At 48.5% G+C, this 19,593-nt stretch overlaps 6 protein-coding genes across 6 annotated transcripts; 3 read left to right on the top strand and 3 right to left on the bottom strand.

Annotated features, from left to right (window-relative positions):
* Positions 1 to 10: 10 nt before the first annotated feature.
* GGI43DRAFT_417032 (polysaccharide biosynthesis-domain-containing protein) lies at positions 11 to 1,241 on the bottom strand. Its single transcript, XM_083207366.1, has 5 exons — positions 917 to 1,241; positions 823 to 847; positions 463 to 747; positions 361 to 397; positions 11 to 301 (listed from the first exon to the last, which is right to left on the bottom strand). Exons 1-5 carry the CDS (start codon positions 995 to 997, stop codon positions 235 to 237), a joined length of 495 nt encoding a protein of 164 aa, XP_083056112.1. The 5' UTR covers positions 998 to 1,241; the 3' UTR covers positions 11 to 234.
* Positions 1,242 to 1,861: 620 nt separating this feature from the next.
* Positions 1,862 to 6,333, top strand: GGI43DRAFT_430991 (P-loop containing nucleoside triphosphate hydrolase protein; the record flags this gene model as incomplete). Its single annotated transcript, XM_083209357.1, has 4 exons — positions 1,862 to 2,356; positions 2,434 to 2,467; positions 2,523 to 3,091; positions 3,152 to 6,333. 4 exons carry the CDS (start codon positions 1,862 to 1,864, stop codon positions 6,059 to 6,061), a joined length of 4,008 nt encoding a protein of 1,335 aa, XP_083056111.1. The 3' UTR covers positions 6,062 to 6,333.
* Positions 6,079 to 10,840, bottom strand: GGI43DRAFT_417029 (uncharacterized protein). The gene is made up of 2 exons (XM_083207365.1): positions 7,963 to 10,840; positions 6,079 to 7,874 (listed from the first exon to the last, which is right to left on the bottom strand). Exons 1-2 carry the CDS (start codon positions 10,519 to 10,521, stop codon positions 6,615 to 6,617), a joined length of 3,819 nt encoding a protein of 1,272 aa, XP_083056110.1. The 5' UTR covers positions 10,522 to 10,840; the 3' UTR covers positions 6,079 to 6,614.
* Positions 10,841 to 13,310: 2,470 nt separating this feature from the next.
* GGI43DRAFT_425947 (purine nucleoside permease-domain-containing protein) lies at positions 13,311 to 14,816 on the top strand (the record flags this gene model as incomplete). Its single annotated transcript, XM_083208574.1, has 3 exons — positions 13,311 to 13,424; positions 13,558 to 14,338; positions 14,437 to 14,816. The coding sequence occupies 3 exons, from the start codon at positions 13,311 to 13,313 to the stop codon at positions 14,814 to 14,816; spliced, it is 1,275 nt and encodes a 424-aa protein (XP_083056109.1).
* Positions 14,817 to 14,827: 11 nt separating this feature from the next.
* On the bottom strand, positions 14,828 to 17,604 carry GGI43DRAFT_417017 (protein kinase IKS1). Its single transcript, XM_083207364.1, has 3 exons — positions 17,290 to 17,604; positions 15,714 to 17,182; positions 14,828 to 15,660 (listed from the first exon to the last, which is right to left on the bottom strand). The coding sequence occupies exons 1-3, from the start codon at positions 17,334 to 17,336 to the stop codon at positions 14,984 to 14,986; spliced, it is 2,193 nt and encodes a 730-aa protein (XP_083056108.1). The 5' UTR covers positions 17,337 to 17,604; the 3' UTR covers positions 14,828 to 14,983.
* A 454-nt stretch (positions 17,605 to 18,058) lies between these two features.
* On the top strand, positions 18,059 to 19,549 carry GGI43DRAFT_231314 (Zn(II)2Cys6 transcription factor domain-containing protein). Its single transcript, XM_083200524.1, has one exon. The coding sequence runs from the start codon at positions 18,169 to 18,171 to the stop codon at positions 19,147 to 19,149; it is 981 nt and encodes a 326-aa protein (XP_083056107.1). The 5' UTR covers positions 18,059 to 18,168; the 3' UTR covers positions 19,150 to 19,549.
* The last annotated feature ends 44 nt before the right edge of the window (positions 19,550 to 19,593 follow it).

The raw sequence follows: 19,593 nt of genomic DNA, 5'->3' as shown, positions 1-19,593 counted from the left end.
TAGTGACATCTAATACAAACGGCAGAGTGTATTTTCACATGTTTATTCAATGATGAGATCTATTTACCCATTTCATCTATCTTCTCATTAGATAGAATGGCATAGCTAAAAACCATGTTGCACTTTCAGACTATATCTAGGCTCTTTTGGCCAAATTTCCAACGTTGTAGCATAAAAAGGCACGTGGTGTAAACAAAATTGACTTTTCTTGACTTCGTCTATGTATAGGGGTATTTATGCGGACTTATTCTTCTCTTCCTGTGCCTTGTCATATATCCAGTCGTTAAGGCCATTTCGGTTTCTGCTCGGGTAGTCAGCACGTGAGTCAATGATATTGTCAACGCCAGCCGCAACACATACCGGGCGATCTCAACAGCATAAAACTGCATGCGGGGGACTATCAAGCAGTCAGACTACGATAAATCACCACAAGAACGAATATTCAATCTCCTAAAAACCCACCGAAAATGGTTGTGTCCTGCTCGTACTCGGCCTTGGCGTTGTTTCGAACCATGGTGCCAAAGTTGAAGTCGTCCACGGTCTTCTCGTACTTCATCATGAAGGCGCGCCATCTCTCCTTGCCGGACTTGCTCTTCATCTCATCCTCGTCGATTGTGGCGGCGGGGTCGAACTCGGGAAAGGCCTCCTTGAGGTGGTCGTAGATCTCGTCATCGATCTTGGTAAGTCGCAGACTTGAGCCCTTGACCTTTTCGAGGATGGCCCAGTAGGTAGCCATGTGCTGAACGACTATATGAACAACGCATGTTAGGTCCTGTATAAGCTGGGAAGATGAAATTTATCCGCGTGGAAGTAAGGCCATACCCTTGACTGCGAACTGCTTCTCCATCTATCCCATAGAAAACAAAAATGTCAGCTAGAAACTTCCATGGGCTGCATAGCAAGAATCGAGACGCACATCCTCCATGTTGCTCGCATTTTCGGCATCAAAGTTCTTGGGGAGGGGGCCCCCGGTGGACATGCTCTCTAAAGGATCCATTGTGGCTGCTGGTGTTGCTGCTGATATTCGCAATGTTGAAGATGGTAGCGTAGGGAGTGGCTATTCGAAGAATCGCTATCCAGTGTGATGTATCGTCGCAAAATCTAATCGTGAAAGGTGGGGCCTGGGCTGTTTGGAGGGGCAGTGATGAGGTCAGGATACAGTGTTTGCGACGCTGAATACTGTATTTCCAGCACTGTATGTCTATCCCTCGTCTAGTTCTCCAGTTTGTGCTACTCCATGTCTACTGTTGCTTTGCTCTTCTACAAGCAACGGAAATCAGGCAAATGCTTCTGTCGAAGCTTAAAAATTCTTCGAAAATGCTCGCCATCCTATGTTTTGACTCTTCATGTACTGACAATGCAACGTCAAACAGCGTCTCCGACGATACGCTTTGACCATCTACGAACAGCCTGAGAAGCGAGACTCTTGTGATCAGAGTCGCCAAGTGAAGACAATGATGTGCTAGCATAAGCAAACCAGTCTTTTTAGATCGACATCTTATTCTAAATTCTAGTTTTTAATTCTACAATGACGACTTTTGAGCTTTTGCCCCATCTTTCGCCTTTTTATGCCATGTTAGAGCAAAGTGAGCGGCGCTTTCAGCCACTTTGCAGAAACAATATCAAGGTAGCGATAGAACAATACATAGCAAATATCTGCATTGTTCACTTATCGGATTATGCACTTCTTGCCCATTCTTCACTCGGAAGTGTCTTAACTGTGCCAGCTGGCTCCTTCTTCGTCGGCTATCATCAATATAGCTTGCATAATTACTTGTGACATCTCCATCTTCTGTCATTATTATCTCTTTTAGGTGGCTCTATTGCTTCTTCAATTGAACGCCTCAAAACGCTTGATATGATGGCTTCAAAAGATAAAGAGGCAGAGTCACCCCCAGCCTCGACGGATACTCTAAGCATAGTTCTGGATACTACCTCATCCACCAACCATCAAACCACTTGCAACAAGCCCGTTCGCTCATCTTTCAAGCATCTCTTTTCTTTCACCAGATGGAACCAAGTAGGGCCTCTTATTGCGGCCCTCACTGCATCAGCTGCATTTGCTGCCGTCAAGTCTATATATCCTATTTTCTTAGGCAAAATCTTCAATATAGTATCCGATTTTGGTGCTGGTCGTCTCTCAGGCAGTGAGACTCTGCACGAGATATCCCATTGGAGTCAGATATTGATAGGTCTTGGGATTGTGAATTGCCTCTCAGGCTCGGCATTTCTAGCGTTGTGGGTCATCTTTGGAGAACTTCAAGCCAAGTCTGTCCGACAAGATATCTTTAAGAGCCTACTATCCAAAAACATCTCATGGTTCGATTCTTTAGACCAGGGTACCTCCAGTCTCTTGGTTAGAATCCAAACGCAAGTCTACGCCAGTTTCAACTTTTGAGGCAAATAATTACCAAGTGCTAACTGGAACAATAGACAAACTCGAGAACTTCAGCTCGCGACATCGCAGGTATTCGGCTCCCTTGTAAGCGACTGTATTGTTTCTGTTGTTTCACTCGCGATAGCTTTCTACTATTCTTGGAAGCTCACTTTGGTGCTTCTTGCAAGCTTGCCCATATCTATGATATCATTGTCCCTCGCGACTCGACGATTAGAGCCGGCTATCCGAGCCCAGAAGCGCGATTTGGAGACTGCATCAAAGTTTGCTACTTCATCCATCAGAGCAATAGAAATTGTCAAAATATTCAACGGATTCGACCGCGAGCTCCGGCAATACTATGAGGCAATCATATTAGCAAGCAAACAATATTTGATACAAGCTCAATGTAACTGTTTTCAGATGGGATATGTCGCCTTCTGGGTCGTCGGCATGTTTGTAGCGGGCTTCTGGTATGGCACCATCCTCGTCGACCAAGGACTGAGTCCTGGCCAAGTAATTACCACCTTTTTCTCAGTTCTTTCAGCATTCCAGGGAATTGAAGCTCTGCTTCCTCAGTGGCTGGTTTTATCAAAAGGCATGTTTGCTGGAGCCTTTTTGACTTCTTTATTGGCTAGAAGTGATGACGAAGCTGCCAATAAGAAAGGAGGACATGCTAGGCCCGAGCCTTGCGTTGGCAATGTGGATTTATTAGACGTATGTTCAGACCACCTTTACCCCTTTGTTTATAAGAGCTAATCGAATGATCCGTGGCAGGTCACCTTTGCATATCCTTCTAATCCCGAAAAGGCCGTCCTCAATAAGGCATCTTTCTCTTTTTCGCCCGGTCAACTCACCTTTATTGTGGGAAGAAGCGGATCGGGAAAAAGCACAATTGGGAATCTTATTGCCCAATTCTATGATCCCTCATCAGGCATAATCTGTTTAGACGGGCAACCTTTGGCCACTCTGGATACCAATTGGATCCGATCGAACATTGCTTTGATCCAGCAACTGAGCGTGGTGTTCGACGACAGCGTTTTTAATAACGTAGCGGTTGGCCATAATGACCCTGAAGCAGTCACAAAAGAGGCGGTTGCCGCTGCTTGCGAGTTTGCACTACTACAATCGACACTTAGTAGCCTTCCCGAGGGCCTCAAAACTCGGATTGGTTCAAACGGGCACCAATTGAGCGGAGGCCAAAGACAGAGAGTTGCGCTTGCCAGAGCAAGAATTCGAGATCCGGCTGTGCTTATTCTTGACGAAGTGACAAGTAGCTTGGATCAGATAAACCGAAGTTTGATAGTGGATGCTATCAGAGAGTGGCGACGAGACAAAACAACTATTATCATTACACATGATATTGGTCAAATCGAAGATGATGATTTCGTATATGTCATGGAAGACGCCTCTTTGGTGCAGCAAGGATTGTGGCGACAGCTGGCCAATCTAGCAGCTGGCCCATTCGCGACCCTGGCTTGTCAGGCTTCCAATGAACCATCCCCCTCTGCACCAAGCGAAGCGCAGATGACCGATTTAAATTCAAAAATGGGTATTGAAAAGACCTGGGAAAGCTCCAATATCGAAACAAAGCCAAGAACACTGACTAGAAACGCATCCTGCTATGAAAATGGCAAGAGGCGATCATCTAGCTCTATTAACGAATATTTTGAGCCATCTCGTAGGTTCAGTATACCAGAGTCTGGCTATAGGTCCTCTTCAGGTAGCGATTATACGACTTATGATTCTGGGTACGACATAGAGGACCCATTCTACCTATTTGGAAAGGCAGATCGTCCAAATAACATCTCTAGCTTACGACTGGCTTCCAGCCGGGAGCCACCTCTAATCGTTGAGAAAGATGCACCTACAGAACAAACGGTGGCAAAACCGAGTACCTTGTTATCAGTATTGAAAACTGTTTGGCCGATGCTCACCTCGAAAGATCGAGCAATTTTTATTGGTGGAGTTGTTATGTGCCTCATTAGCTCTGCGGCAAAGCCGATATTTTCATTCTGTCTCTCCCAGCTCTGCGCAGTATTGTGGCTGCCAGACAACAGAACGGCCGAGGCAAAAAAACGGGCAATATATCTTATAATTACGGCAGTCATTGATGGTACCACCACTGGCATCGGCCATTACATGCTTGAGAGAGTTGGCCAATCTTGGGTGAATGCGCTTCGTCTCGAGGCTCTAAGGAGAATCTTGAGGCAGCCAAAATCATGGTTCGATAAAGAGGGAAACTCGGCCAACAGGATCAATGAATGCCTTGACAGAAACTCAGAGGAGACACGCAACATTGTGGGGCGATTCATTCCCATCATTGTAACTGTTATCGGCATGATTACAGTTTCTATGATATGGGCCCTTCTGACATCCTGGAAACTGACTCTAGTCGCTCTTTCAGCCCTGCCTTTAGTCCTTGGAGTAGTTAAAGGATACACCATTATCAGCAGCAAATTGGAAGCCAAGTGCAACCAAGGAGCCGCAGATGCCAGCGCCCTTTTCAGCGAGACATTCGTCAATATCCGCGTAGTACGAGCGCTGATGCTTGAAAAATACTTTGGCACAAGATATCAAAAATTGATATCTCACACCTTTAGATTGGGATTGAAGAGGGCAAGCTATACCTGCGGGCTGTTTGGTCTGTATCAGTCAATGAATTATCCCATGACAGCCTTGGTATTTTACTATGCTACAGTCTTATTATCCAAGAACGATGGCACCACAGTAACCAAGATACTACAGGTGACCAACTTGCTACTGTTCAGCATCGGCACTTCAACCGGTTACTTGGGCAACATACCTCAACTGACCATGGCCAAAGCGACGGCAACACAGTTATTAGCATACGCAACAATGCCAACAGAATCTGAAGAAAGCCAAGGCGGCATTAAGAGTTCAACCCCGTTACCGATTGAGATTAGAGATTTGCAATTTTCATATCCGCAGACTAATTCGCGTGTCCTCCATGATGTTTCTTTCGACATCACACGGGGAAGCTGTACTGCCATAGTTGGCTCTTCTGGCTCTGGAAAATCCACTATCATATCTCTCCTTATGGGTCTCTATCGACCTTCAGATGATGCGAAATCGCTTACCTACGGAGGCGTTCCGCTGTCGAAGCTCAACATGCAGCATCTTCGCTCAATGATGGCCTACGTTTCCCAAACGCCTCATCTCTTCCCCGCAACGATTATGGACAACATAGTCTATGGTCTCCCTGAGGATTCGCGCTCCAGAGAGAGCCTAAACGTACAAGATGCCGCAAAAGCAGCTGGTATTCACGATTTCATTGTCTCCCTTCCTCAAGGCTACTCTACCATCATCGGAGACGGCGGAATCGCTCTCTCAGGCGGCCAAGAGCAGCGGCTGAGCATTGCTCGGGCACTCATTCGCCATCCCCGGCTTCTCATCTTGGACGAACCAACGAGTGCTCTCGATGCAGAGTCCACTAGTATGATCCGCGAAACCATATGTGGTCTTACAGAGCGGGCTAGGCAGAAGGAGAGCGATATAGCCATTGTGATGGTTACGCATACGCCTGATATGATGAAAATTTGCGATACTATTGTTATGATTGACAATGGTGTCAAAGTTGAAGAGGGTAATTATGAAGAGCTGATGAAGGCCAAAGGCCTTTTTGCGCATCTTATTAGTAAAGGCGAATGGCACGGTGGAGATTAGCTAGTTGAAAGAAGCATGATGAATTAAGGAATCGTGAGTGATAAGATGGCTATTTCAGCAAAGGATATGAATTAGATCTCTTAGAGCATTATAAAAATTACATGTTATCCACAATGCTAATGAATGATTATAACTTGAATCAAGAGCTTTGTCTTGCATCATTATATATCTGTTCTTTTGACCGCCTAGCAAAATACCCATCATGAAGAAGACGTAGGCAAAGATATGTATCCCCTATTTAAGCGCCGATCCATCCACCTCCACAATAATAATAATGTCATCCGTGACCATTTGCATAAAAATAATGATACTCATAATGCATTCGTAGTATATCCGCGTTCCCCAGCTCGTAATATATGTATATGTGTATATGCGTATACCCATAACCTTTCCAACTAGTAATTCTCAATTCCGACATCTCTATTATAGTCAGAGAGGATATAATGTATAGACCGCATAAACCACGCTAATAACTGAGAAACAACAACCATAACAATAATAAAAGGTGGTAGCCCAAGAAAAATTATGAGTTCGTGAGTCATTTCATGAAGATCTATCGTCTTCTCGTCCTCAGCCACCCCTCCCAGGAAAGCCAATCGTGTCGAGTTTGCTGTTGTCGAGTTCGAGCGGGATCTGGTCGTCTCGGCTCAACCCAGGTAACTCGATTAGGGACCGTAGGTCTCCGGGCCGGCCTCCTGGATGAACTGCGTGCATCGTTTCTCACAATTCTAATGAGATATTTGAGAATGTTTGGATCTTGACTAGGCGGTATGCTATGGTCCAACCGCGGTATCAGAATCGGGTCGTTCTTCAGCGTGCGCGGGTGAATCTCAAACATCTCTTTATCCGCGAGCCTGCCCAATCTGGCGGCATCGATCAGTGCTTGTAGATCGATCTCTATCTTTTCAATCACGGACATGGAGCCCATTGCAGAGCTTTCAGCTATGCTGCTATGGGCAAGTTGCGTTTTGCTGTCTGAACTGGGTTGGTTTGCGTGGCCAAGTCGTGTGCCGGTATCTGTCAGACCCACTGGGCTCAGTAAAGTTGTGCCAGATCGAACGACCAAGTTCCCGACAGCGCCTAGCTCTTGTTGGGAGCCTTCGCCGATTTGCTGTTTGTCCTTTCGGAAAATTTTGGCCCAGAAACTCCTAATGGGAGTCGTGATAAAAAGGAAGAGTCTCTTCAAGCTAAGGAAAAACGACAAAACGTATCGATCAGGGACTTGGCGGATCAACGCGCCGAGAGGAAGGGTAAGACTGCCAAATAGCAAACTCCAGCCCCACTGAGCACCAGTCAATGGTTTGGTGTCGAAAGCTTCGCCGCCTTTGAAGACGATGAGGAACTGGCCAAGTAGTGTCAAAAGCTGCACGCCAATAAACCAAGGATTGTTCCAAAATCCTTGATACCAAATATCGATCTTATTATCCACTCTGCGACAGTTGTGCTGGTTGAAAATCTGCATGAAGACATAGATATTGAACACAAGCGTCTGCAGCTTATCGATCTCGTGCTTAGTTCCAGGGTTGAAGAGGTCCCAACCAACATAGTGCACTAAAAATACAACCAGAAGTTGATAGATGGCTTGACCGAGAATCATCTTCCACATGGTGATGCTCACAATGGTTTTGTTGCGAGGCTCAGGTTTGCGCATCAGGAATTCTGGTGAAGGATGGTCGGTGGCAAATGCAAGAGAAGCGCATATATCCATGCTAAGATCTATCCAGAGTAGCTGTACGACTGTAAATATGGAGTCACCCACGAGTTCTGAGATGACTGTTGTTATGCCAGCTGTGATGTTGATTGTGAATTGAAACTAAACAAACATATTAGCATCTATTTGACAGGTAGAGAAGAAGAAAAAGATGGAAATATCATGACTCGATCAACAGGAGAGTGCTTACCTGAATGAACTTCTTGACCGCGTCATTCACTGTCCTACCCCAACCGAGAGCCTTCACAATGGACGCAAAATTATCGTCAAGAAGAATAATAGAAGCAGCTTCTTTAGCCACCTCAGTGCCCTGCATACCCATTGCAAAGCCAACATCAGCAGCTTTCAAAGCAAGCGCATCATTTGTTCCATCACCGGTAACAGCAACAGTTTCTTTCATTTCCCTCAGACGTGAGACGAGTAACAACTTATCTTCCGGACTAGATCTCGCCAGTACCTGCAAGCGTGGAATAATAGCGTCACGCTGCGACGGCGTCAACTTTCTGAACGTAGGGCCATCCATAGCAACGCCACCGGGAGTATATATACCACACTCTATGGCCACGGCTTTTGCTGTGAGGAAGTTGTCGCCAGTAACCATACGCACAAAGACACCGGCATCCTGGCATTGGCGTACGGAATCAACCACCTCTGGCCGAAGCGGGTCACGGATGCCAAAGAAGCCAATGAAGACCATGCCTGACGTAAGCCATTCCAGATTGATAGTGGTGGGGTCATCGCCTGGATTCTCGAATACTTCGTTTTCATCAAAGTCTCGGAAGCTGATAGCCACTGGGCGCAGCATATTCGTGGCATAATCGTAGATCGTTCTGCGGAAACTCCTTCTGTCCGTCTCCTCGAGTCGAGAAGTGTTGAATCGAAAGGTTGGGTCATCAAGGATAAAAGCACAATATTCAAACACGACTTCTGCAGCCCCTTTGACTAGTAGGCGGTATCTGCCGTTGGGAAGCTTGATTAGAACTGCCATCCATTTTCGTGCAGAGTCAAAAGGTAGCATTGCGACGATATTGCTGTTGGCTCGTTCCTCCCTGAGCTTACCCATCCCCAAGTGATCTCGACCAAACTTGAGCAGGGCTGTCTCAGTACTCGACCCGATGAAATCGGCTTCTGCAGAGTCATCTCTCTCAAAAGCGGTAGAGTTTAGAGCTATGCTATCTTTAATTAGGCTCCGCACTTCTGGAGAGACGGTCGACATGAAGTGCCTCGATGATGGTAGCCTCGATGTAGACGAACTACCAGTCGAGCTGGAGGTAGCGAGGGGAACATCACTATCTTCAAAGCCACTCTCGAGTCCAACACGGCCGGCAACAACAGACATTTTATTCTGCGTGAGGGTTCCTGTCTTATCTGAGCAGATGGAAGTGGCGTTGCCCATAATCTCACAAGAGCGAATGAGGCGAACAAGATTGTGATCTTTGAGCATCCTCGTGGTTGCAAATGCAAGCGCGACGGTGACATTCAGCGCCAGGCCCTCGGGAATAGTGATGACCACGATGGTTACGGCAAGCATGACGATGTGGAGGAAATGTTCGGCCCTACGAGTGGGCCGAGCATGTTTGTGATGCGGTAGTCGAACCAAGAAGCGAATGAAGAGGATCACGAAGTAAACGCCGCCAGCAATAGCACCAAATGTGATGAGCTGCTTTCCCAATCTGCCCATTTTCGACTGAAGGGGGGTTTCTTCAACGTCTTCTCGCAAAGACATGAGCGTCCTCCCATAGCTCGAATTTTCACCAACAGAGAGAATCAGCATACGGCCAACACCACGACAGACGGTCGTCCCGCTGAAAATGAACGGGTCGACTGGGGTGGCCCAAGAGCGGCTGTAGTCCTCCGGCACCATCTTGCGGACTAGCTGAGACTCTCCTGTGATGGAAGACTCATCGATATATAAGCTGGAGCCCTGGATAAGAACACCGTCGGCAGCCACAACCTCGCCGGCCTCGATGTGCATGATATCTCCAACCATGGCATCGTATACGGAGATTTGCTGGATCCTGCCCGACCGGAGAACGGTTACGTCGCGCTGCTGTTGTCGCTCATTAAGCTTTTCGAATCGGTGGTTCTTTTGCCAATCCGTGGCCGCGCTGGCGAAGACGATCACGACGATGGCTGCCACAACCGTCACTCCGTCAACCCACTCAATATTAGAAGTGTCCTCGTCGGCAGTCAGAGATTGATAGAGACCGATGCCCAGGGATATAGTGGCGGCGATTGTGAGCAGAATCATCAGCTTGTCGTTAAAGGCAATCCACATGAGCTTGAAAAACGACTTTTGCCGACGTCGGGGCAGTCTGTTGGCACCGAATATTCGCCTCCGGTCGACAAAGCGCTCTTCATCATCTGATCTGCCTATATGGAAGGTTAAGCCCGGGCGAACATGAGGAGTGTCGAGTGGAGAGATGACGGGCGTGCGATTCTCGTGAGCAGCCGCAACTGCTTCGTTGAAGGGGATGGTGCCATCGAGACTCGACTCGTCGACGCTGAGACCGGTTGAGAGGTCGGTACGGAGGCCCAGCTCAAGGCCACGGAGCCCGCCAAAGATGTCGAGCGCCGCAAGGCTCCTCTGCTTGAGCAGCTTGTGCAACTGTGACGGCGTAAAGGCAAAGTTGTTGGCGGGCAGCGGCTCCTCAGCCCGCACCTCGGTGACCAGCGCCGTGGCTTGTTTGCCGGCTTCAACGTCGTGGCGCGTGGCAGCCGGCTCGACGACGGGCGTTATTTCGTCCATGTGGCAGACGGCCCTGATGCTGGGGCCAAAAACGAGGGGATCATTTGCGATGCCGGGTAGACAAAAGGCAAGGCCTCTCTTCTCGCAGACTTGAGAGGCGGCGGAGTTGGAGTTGCAAAGCAATTGGATCCCATGCGAACAATGGACTGGGGCGTGTGCCAGCAATAAATGGCGGCTCTTTTAGCATCCGAGATCCACTGAGCGACGCTACATGGGCGAGATTTACAGCGCTTGTGGGAGAAGTCTTGGCGGTGCCGGGGGGTAGAAGGGCGCTAATCTTGCCCAAGCTTAAGCTGGCTAGGCACAGGTGGGCTCTAACAGCCACGCTGGAAGTGCTGGCAGCAGCCGTCATTGGCAGTCGGCGATTGCCTAAGTAAGTAGTGATTGCTTTAGCTCGAAAGAGACTCATTTTTCTTTCTCTCGTTCATGCTACCCAAATCGCAGTCTTACTCCCACTCGCGCCCTGCCACTACGCCCTACCATTTCTGCATCATGCGGGCCTCAAAGTCATTCCCCGTAAGAGCACCAGGACCGGCCGCGTAGTTCGGCTGCTGGCTCTCCACCCTGGCACGTCAACTAACAAACGTGCACCTACAGGCTCTTGGCAGCTTTTCTCAACGCGGCCGCCGAGAGAAAATCGGGCCTGGGGCAGCCAATGGCCGCGGCCATCAGCTCCAGCCAAGATGCTAGAGGCTTGGCTCTATGGGCCCCCCAAGATGGGTCGGCGCTCCGAGTTTGTTCATCAAAAGCAAAAGCTCCTCTCCTGGGTACGCCACCCGTCCGTCAGCAGCAAGCCCCAGGACGTATCACGTCGGCGAATCACTTCTCTTCCAACTCCCTGTTCGCGACGTCCCATCCCAGCGAGTGCCGAGACGACGGATATCGTCCGTCACTAGAGAAGCCTGAAAAGAAACTAGACTGGCCGTTTGATCGTCTTCGCTGGCGGTGCTCGTCCAGGACCAGCGCCACAAGGGAAATCGGCAAAACTACATCATTCTGCACTACTAACTTATACGAGCTACCGGCCGAGTGGCACGCAACTTTTTAACCTTGACGAGCCCTGTAGCGCCCCATTCGACGGGCGCAGCACGATCGGCCAGAGCCGCTCTTGTGGCTTACCAGTAGGGCCGACGGCAAGGAGTCACCCAGGCTTCTACGAACTGTATATTCTACGGCATTGTTTCCATTTGTCCAGGCAGGAGAAATAATTTCAATACTTTTAAAGTTTAACCTTAAGAACACTAGTCGCGCTATTCCAGAAAATGATCTCTTTGTTGTCCCGAAACTCCCATCGGTATAATTCTTAGCACCAGAGGCGGCAAGAAAAACCCCGAGGAATTTTGCAAAATTTTGTTGCTTCTTTTTTTATTCTAGACCTTGGGATCTTTTGCTGCTGCTAAATTTTGCCATTGGTAGACTGTGAAGGCGATCCATAATGGCATAACGACACCCAAAGCCAGGCTCCTGGTTAGGCTCTTACACAGCCCTCACCACATATCCGCAGCATAAAGCATCTAGCCCTAAACAAGTCAATTAAGCATGTGGCTAAGTCTATCTATTGGGCAAACAATGTCCAAGCGTCTTTTGCTGAGAAAGCAAGCTGCTAACAGGTACGTAGCCCCTTTCTCTTCATTGCCTTGATTCGATTGCCCTCTGTGGGGACATGTCCAGTCATTCAATGCATGATACAAACAATACGTAGCCTTCAAGGCAGCCTCCGAATACCGAGGCCAATAAGTGATCATCGAGTGCCAGGATCCAATAAACATAGTCCCTGCTGAGCCATTTTGCGGCGGCTTGCAGGATCTCAGTCGCTTCTCCCCCGAGACAGTCGCTAGATCATCACAGGAGAGTTGTACAGAGCATAGTAGTGGCAAACAAAACAAAAAATCTTTCTCTTTTAGAGTCCTTTACGTATTCGCAGTCAGTACTGCTTCGCGACAGCCGCTTATCAGCAAACCGGGTTCGCAATTTCAGGCCAATCCGTCAAGATGGCGCGATGCATCAGAGTCAATTAAAAGCAGTTTCGGCCGAATAAAGGCCCATTAATCCATTGATCTTCTTGACAAAAGTTCTGAATCAGAGTACTTGTTTTCGTCCGCTTTTCAGTTCACCTTAGCTCAAAAAATAAGCTGGTTTCGTCTGTAGATCCTTATACAGGCTAGGCGAGGTCTTCTAGGTTGAAACCAACTGCGGTTAAAGATGCCCTTTGTTTCTTCTCCTTTTCTTACCATCTGCAGAGTTATGAATGAGCTTTGAAAGATATATCCAATGTTGGTCTAGAATTCAGCACATTCCAAGCATGAAAATTTGTTTCTTAACAAAGAAACGTTACATGGGAAGCAAGGAAGACAGGACACGCTGCTATTGGAAGAGGCGGCGGGAACTCGTCAAAAAGGCCAGCCTATCCGATGATTTTGTTTTTAGTACATGTTTCATGAGCCCTTTTCTTGACAAGAAGTGTGTTTCGGTCATCTTCCGCGGACTTGCTATCCTTTGTTCATCTTCCCCGCCCTCGGGACTCACACCAATCGTGGGTAGTGAATATGGAACTTGCCGTGATGAGGCCAAAGACTGAGTTTTGCAAAGAGAAACAAAGATGTATTACACCAGATGTGACATCTCCGCTTCACTACCATCGTGTTTAAAACTTGATCATAATGACTTTGTATTTAAGCTTCAATTATAAGATGCAACTCCGCCATCGGATGGATTCACCAAGTGGATCAACTCCATCAGCGTTGTTACTCTTTCAGCCGCTGTCATATTGCCTATTCACGTTATCCAGGATGCTTCTCACACTTGTCCTATCTATCTTGTTTACGGTGATGGCTCATATCCCCACCATCCATGCTCAGCCTCCTTCTAGCGCCATCTCTCCCAGAGTCTTTATCATATCCATGGTTTGTCACCGCCAGGGTTCATCTCTTTCCCAGTTCAAATGATATAGTTCAATTTAGCAATTCATTCTTCTTATTTCAACAGTTATACTACTGGTATTCCTCTTTTTCCTAACCAAAAGATTCTCCCAACTAGTTTGAACCCGAAGGCCAAATATGGCACGACAACTTCGCTCAGTCTGGCCTTGGGAATCTCTCATCCCAGGCCATCACCAGTCCCGGCCTTTCCATGCTATTCCCACGCGTCTTTTGTACCAAAACCGGCACAATTTGTCAGCTCACTGTCGGTGAAGGTGAAATCAACTCTGCAGTCTCAATGACAGCTCTCATCCTGTCCAATAGATTCAACCTCACACAAACATACTTCCTCCTCGCTGGGATTGCAGGTGTCAATCCTCGATATGCAACCATCGGCAGCGTCGCCCTCGCTCGCTACGCTGTCCAAGTAGCTCTACAATATGAAATCGATCCTCGCTCTCTCCCCGGAGACTGGCCTACGGGATACATCCCCTACGGACGAACCCATCCCTTTGAATACCCTTGCATCACATACGGCACTGAAGTCTTTGAACTTAATGCAAATCTTCGTGACGCCGCATATAGCTTTGCTCAACGTGCCAAACTCGTAGATAGCGAAGAGCCGCGTAGATACCGTGCTCTGTACAGCAGCATGGGGACGTCGTACCACATGGCCGTGCGGCCACCCAGCGTGGTCAAGTGCGATAGTGCGACCAGTGATGTGTACTATTCGGGAGGGAGACTCGCTCAAGCCTTTGAGAATACAACGGCATTGTGGACTAATGGCACAGGTACCTACTGTATGAGTGCACAGGAAGATAATGCCATACTAGAAGTACTGGTACGATCTGCGATAGAAGGACTCGTCGATTTCGGCAGAATCATTGCTATGCGAACAGGTAAATCAATCATCACACGGACATACATACTTTCAATAAACATACTTGTTCATATACGGAAATGGAATAGAAACTCACACAATAATATCAAACACTAGGCTCCGACTTCGACCGCCCGCCCCCTTCTCGCTCTGACTTGGAACATCTTACCCGCACAGATCAAAACGGCTTCCACATCGCCATTTCAAATCTCTACAACGCCGGCATTGAGATCGTCAGGGGCATCCTCGATAACTGGAACTGCACTTTTGAGAAGGGCGTGCCCCCTGCCAACTACATCGGTGATATCTTTGGTAGCTTGGGAGGCCATCCTGATTTTGGCTTTGGAAGCATCACCGGGGGAAGGAAGCTTAAGCCTGCTGCGGCTATGGCAGCAGCTTCAAAAAGAGATGAGGGTGGTCAGGGGAGAGCCACGCTGGCCAGCGTGGAGATGGCAAGAAGGAGGCAATTTGGAGTTAAAGGGGCGATGAAAAGGTAAGGCTATGGATGGTAATAGGGTAATATTGTGAATTTTCTTTCATATTGAGTATTATATCAATCTCAGGTTAGATCTATTACTGAATAGTTGGATCCATTTTTTTCTACGCTATGATTTTCTACTCCCTTTCCCCCAATTACAAAAAAATGAAACGATGTTCTTTTTCCCTACCATTGAGCCCACTCATCATGGGGAACAGCAACGCAAAGAGCTTGCCAGCGGCTGGCCAACCATATTACAGCCAGATGTAATGCAAGAAATAAAAATCTTGTTTTTAGCCCCGTCTGACGAAATAAGCTTGTCACGAGTTCGCCGTGGCTAGGGCGTCGAGTGCGGGTAGTGCTGGTGCTGGTTGGGAGCCCCAAATCAAGTACAGCCAGCAGCACAAGAGGCGCACTCACCTCAAGATTGACCATGTATGGCCAGCATGGGCGAACTAGGGTAGCAAGCTTTATGAGAAACAGGCTGAGGCGACCAAAGTACTTTACAGTGTCTGGGCTGGCGCCTATAACGGTACAAAACCGCATCAAAAGAAGCGCTGCTCCATGAGGTATTGTGGCAATTTCTGAGGGAGGTGGTGCTAGGAGGAGAGGCCCATCGGCGTGTGCATGGCCATTTGTGTGTATAGAAGGGTTTCTTTGCTCAGCTGGCTGGAGAGTATGGTTGTGGCTGTGGTGCCCATTTTGGCTAATGGATTTAACCATTGCATTGGTGGATTCTGGTACAGTTTCATCAAAGACAGAGCCATCTTGCAAGGCATCTTCATCCTGAGAGACCGAGGCTGTCCATGTGTTGTCGCTCTGGGGTACGCTGAGGCTGCGAGAGTGGTAGGCCCGCCGTGAATCTATTATACTATAAGATCAAGTGCTGTCAGGATTGTAGGTTAGAAAGACTCACCTGGTACTGGCGTGCTGGGTCCTGCCGGAGAATCCAAGCTTTGGACTCGGTTACCTCGCAGTGCAACAGCCGGGTTTGGGCCATGGTCTCTGGTGATTCCATCAAAATAAGTCTCGCTTTTCATGGCATTCAAGACTTCATTGGCGCTCGGTCTCTCGGCTGGGTCTAGAGCAAGCAGCTTCTTGAGCAGCATGTAGAGCTTTGATGGAAGATCTGGTCTCTCACGCCGCTCATCTTGGAAACCAGTCCAATCGGCAATCTCAGCTCTGAGCTGATCAACGTCTTCCAATTCTTCTTGAACGGCATTAGCTGCCTGATAAGGAAGCCTGCCAAAGCACATGAAGTAGAGAATCATTCCGAGAGAGAAAATGTCCGACTTTGTTGTAAAGTTTCCGTACTTGCCAGTGTCATCATCCATGCGAATAACCTCAGGTGCACAGTATGAGATGGTGCCCGTTGTGCCTGTTGATTTTCGCACTACATTCTCCGGCTGGACTTCGCCGAAATCGCTGATGAGACACCGTAACTTGCCACCTTCTCGGTGCAATAGGCAGTTGCTTGGCTTCAAATCTCGGTGGATGTAGTTTGCCGCATGTAGATACGCAACACCAGATGTGATATCTTTAAATAAGGAGTAAATCTCTTCAACGGATAACCTGGGCTTCTCATACAAGCCATCCCGCGAAGCATCGACCTGGCCTCGCGATCGTCGGCGGATGCGCTCTTTGAGCTCTTCTTTCGTAACCTCCCTAGGCACACTTCCAATGACGTACTGGTGAAGGTCGCCTCCATTACAGTATTGCTGGAGAATGAATGCGCAAGCGACGCTTGGCCCAAACATGGTCAGCCTGACATCCTCCAGCCAGACGTGTCGATAGGAAACCAAATTGGCGTGCGACAGCTTGGCAAGGAGCTCAACCTCTATCAAGACCTTCTCAAGCCAAGCATGGTCGTCACCAACCGGTACCCTCTTGCAAGCGAAGTGGCCCAATTGACAGCCGTCAATCTCATGGCGCACCAACAAGACCACGCCCTTGCCTCCTCTACCCAAAACCTTTTCTTCAACAAAGAAGGTCTTGAAATAGTTTGGGCTAAATGCTTCCCTCTTGATTCTGCTTCCCTCAGATTGTGATACGCCCGGAGCACTGGAGATGAACTCAGCATCATCGTCTACAGAGGGCGAGCCCCGCGACGCTGAGCCATCGCTCCCTGGCGCAGGGCGAAATAGTCTGCGAATAAGACCCGACGCTGCGTGTTCGGGTGCGGTCGAGTCGGTATGTCCTGCGCGAAGCATCCGAAAGTACCCTGGATCGACATACGATTCTGGGTCAACTTCAAATGGGCGATCGAACGAATGTTCCGACGGTGTTGGCCCTAGCGGGCGGTGGCATGTAGGGCATTCGGGGTGGCCACGAATCTCCAGACGTTGCGAGCTGGGATCGCGAACAACGATGGCATTGCGATGTCGTCTATTGCATACAAAGTTAGCAATCTTTGACTTCACTATCTCTCTAGCATGCGCCGCTGCGCAGCGACAGCACAGGCAAAGCCAGGGATGAGGGGATGATGAACTCACAGCACAATCTCGCGGCCCTCTTGAGGCTGGTATGGGATCAACGACATGGCGACAAGTTGCGAATGTCTGCCGTGCGAAAATGAGCCAGCATGGCGATTGCGGCCAGCGACGCGCAAAGCGGCTAGCTTCTGGGCAGTATAAGTATGGCCGAGACGATGGAAGTGCGTCGAAACAGCGGGTGGAAGGGACTCGAAGCTTCCAGGATCGTGGGATGGAGTTTGCAGGTGGCGGGACGAAGCCGGTGGTTATGGCGGAGCTTAAAGCTTGAGTGCTATGACGACGACGTAATGGCCGTTGGAGCAGTCAAATGCCTGTCCAGCCCTGTAATCTTAGTGGTGGCCGCGCCGTAGACAGAAACTTTGGTGAGCTGGAGGGGCTCCCCGCGACTGAAAAGCGGTGCGATGCTGTCATTGATTTTGCAGCAACGCTCAATGGCTTTGTTATATGTGATTGATAGCTTTATGGCGTGCTTTTGAATTTTTACAACTGGTTTACGAGGAAATAGTACCTGGTAAACATCTCGGCATCGCCATCTACACAAATCGACAACAGCAGCTAATCGGAATTTTGTCCCATCTAGTCCTTGGTGGGAAACCCAATAAGTCGCCAAAGTGCCTACATGCACCAAAATAAGCATCGAAGCTACCCATTGCTAGATGCCAAGATGCGCCAATAGCAGCGGCTGCTGCGCTTTTCGCGGGACGACTCGACTTTAGCGCCATGTAGACTAATATGGGTCGTTTCCGTGGGATTGGGTTCTGGCCTTCTTCACGATATACCGTAATCTTGGCCTATCGGAGCTCTCCCAGTGAGGCTGTCGGGCACCAGCCACTCGCGCGCTCTTCTCTGCCTCGTATAACAAACATGCTATGATTCGTCATGGATCTCCGGCAGGCCTGTGATCGGTGCCATGACAAGAAGCTCAGGTGTCCTCGACCGTCAGGCTCTCTGTGCTGCAGCCGTTGCGCCAAGGCCAATGTCACCTGCGTCTTCAGTCCGCCAACAAGGCCTCTCCGATATCCCATCAACCACAATGGCAATGGAGCCACTAGCTTTGACTGGCCCGATCTTATGATCTTGGAGCAGCAGGGGCAACAAACGCCAAGCCAAGTGCTCGAGACGCCAGCCCAAACCATTTCGGAACGCCTCGCGGCTCTCCTGTCAGGCCTTGATCGCATGCTACAAGCGCTGCCATCATCTCTTGAGATGCATCATGTCCCAAGAGAGCAACTAAGGGACTATGCCGATAATGTAGGGGACAATTTCGATCTGCAGTCGACGCTTGACGGCCTCCTTCACCACGCCCAAAATCTTGCAGTCATCTACCCTGAAGCCACATCGGCCTCTCTCAACAAACGCACAACAGCCCCTGAGTCTGATGCCCTCTGCACTGTGCCGGACTGTATACACCAAGACCGCACATCTCTGCATACGACGCCACTGCCTAAACTAGATCACGCATTGTTAAATCTTGTCATGGCATGCCATATCCGTTTGCTTGACATAATGGATACGATGGCAGAGCACGGCCGGATGTGTGCCTTTATGGTGGCCACCCTCCCATCAGACTACGATCCCAAATTCGCGGTTCCAGAAATCCGTGTTGGATCTTTTGTTGCTCCTGCCAACACTGCGGCCTCTATGCTTTTAGGCGTACTTTTGGAGCTTCAAACACTGCTTGTGGATAGAGTCAGAGATATGAGTGGTGTGATTGCTCAAGTAAAAGACAGTCCAGGAGCAGGTAGAGAGGCAAGAGTGGTTAGCCTCCAGTGCGAAATTCTTCAAGAACGTGCAGAGACTACGCTCGGGGAACTGGCGGAATTTAAGAAAGGTTTAATAAGCGCGAGACTACTGAGATGAAGATTATAATGGAGAGATCAAAGGGGTTGAATGATGAGAAGGGGAATGAGTACTTGGCGAGGGCTTGACTCTATAATGTGGAAATGAGATACATTCATGTTCTGGAGTTTACAAATATCTAATAAAGCAATATATAATAAAGCCTGTTATAATATCATCTTCTTGTTAAAAAGGATTGATATCAAGCTAAATTCGCACCATAGCTTTGATTGATAGCCAAAGTTTGCTAATATTGAAGATGGAGGAGGGAGCCAGACAAAACAGCAATGCTGCATATACAATGTACTTGCTTATCTCTTCAAAAGATTGTGAGTAGTATAAGTGACTCGGAGATGACTAAATAAATTCCATCAAGTCAACGTCCAGATCGCCGTTGTCTCTCTCTACGCATGGATGTTTACATCTGTACCACTATCAACGACGTGAAATGTTAGCCACGGAAGA

The sequence above is a fragment of the Trichoderma evansii genome (assembly GCF_050947405.1).
Source record: "Trichoderma evansii strain SZMC 28006 chromosome Unknown GGI43scaffold_29, whole genome shotgun sequence".
NCBI classification, from domain to species: domain Eukaryota; kingdom Fungi; phylum Ascomycota; class Sordariomycetes; order Hypocreales; family Hypocreaceae; genus Trichoderma; species Trichoderma evansii.
This window is presented reverse-complemented; position numbering and strand designations above follow the sequence as displayed.

Bases quoted from the DNA above. Each gene is read 5' to 3' on its own strand.
- GGI43DRAFT_417032 (XM_083207366.1), bottom strand. From the start codon at position 997: ATGGATCCTTTAGAGAGCATGTCCACCGGGGGCCCCCTCCCCAAGAAC. The intron at 848-916 runs GTGCGTCTCGAT...TCTATGGGATAG, and splicing joins ATGCGAGCAACATGGAGGAT to ATGGAGAAGCAGTTCGCAGT. The intron at 398-462 runs GTGGGTTTTTAG...ACTGCTTGATAG, and splicing joins GCAGGACACAACCATTTTCG to TCCCCCGCATGCAGTTTTAT.
- GGI43DRAFT_417029 (XM_083207365.1), bottom strand. From the start codon at position 10,521: ATGGACGAAATAACGCCCGTCGTCGAGCCGGCTGCCACGCGCCACGAC. The intron at 7,875-7,962 runs GTAAGCACTCTC...ATGTTTGTTTAG, and splicing joins CGGTCAAGAAGTTCATTCAG to TTTCAATTCACAATCAACAT.
- GGI43DRAFT_417017 (XM_083207364.1), bottom strand. From the start codon at position 17,336: ATGTCGTTGATCCCATACCAGCCTCAAGAGGGCCGCGAGATTGTGCT. The intron at 17,183-17,289 runs GTGAGTTCATCA...TGTATGCAATAG, and splicing joins GAGGGCCGCGAGATTGTGCT to ACGACATCGCAATGCCATCG. The intron at 15,661-15,713 runs GTGAGTCTTTCT...ATAGTATAATAG, and splicing joins ACCCAGCACGCCAGTACCAG to ATTCACGGCGGGCCTACCAC.
- GGI43DRAFT_231314 (XM_083200524.1), top strand. From the start codon at position 18,169: ATGGATCTCCGGCAGGCCTGTGATCGGTGCCATGACAAGAAGCTCAGG.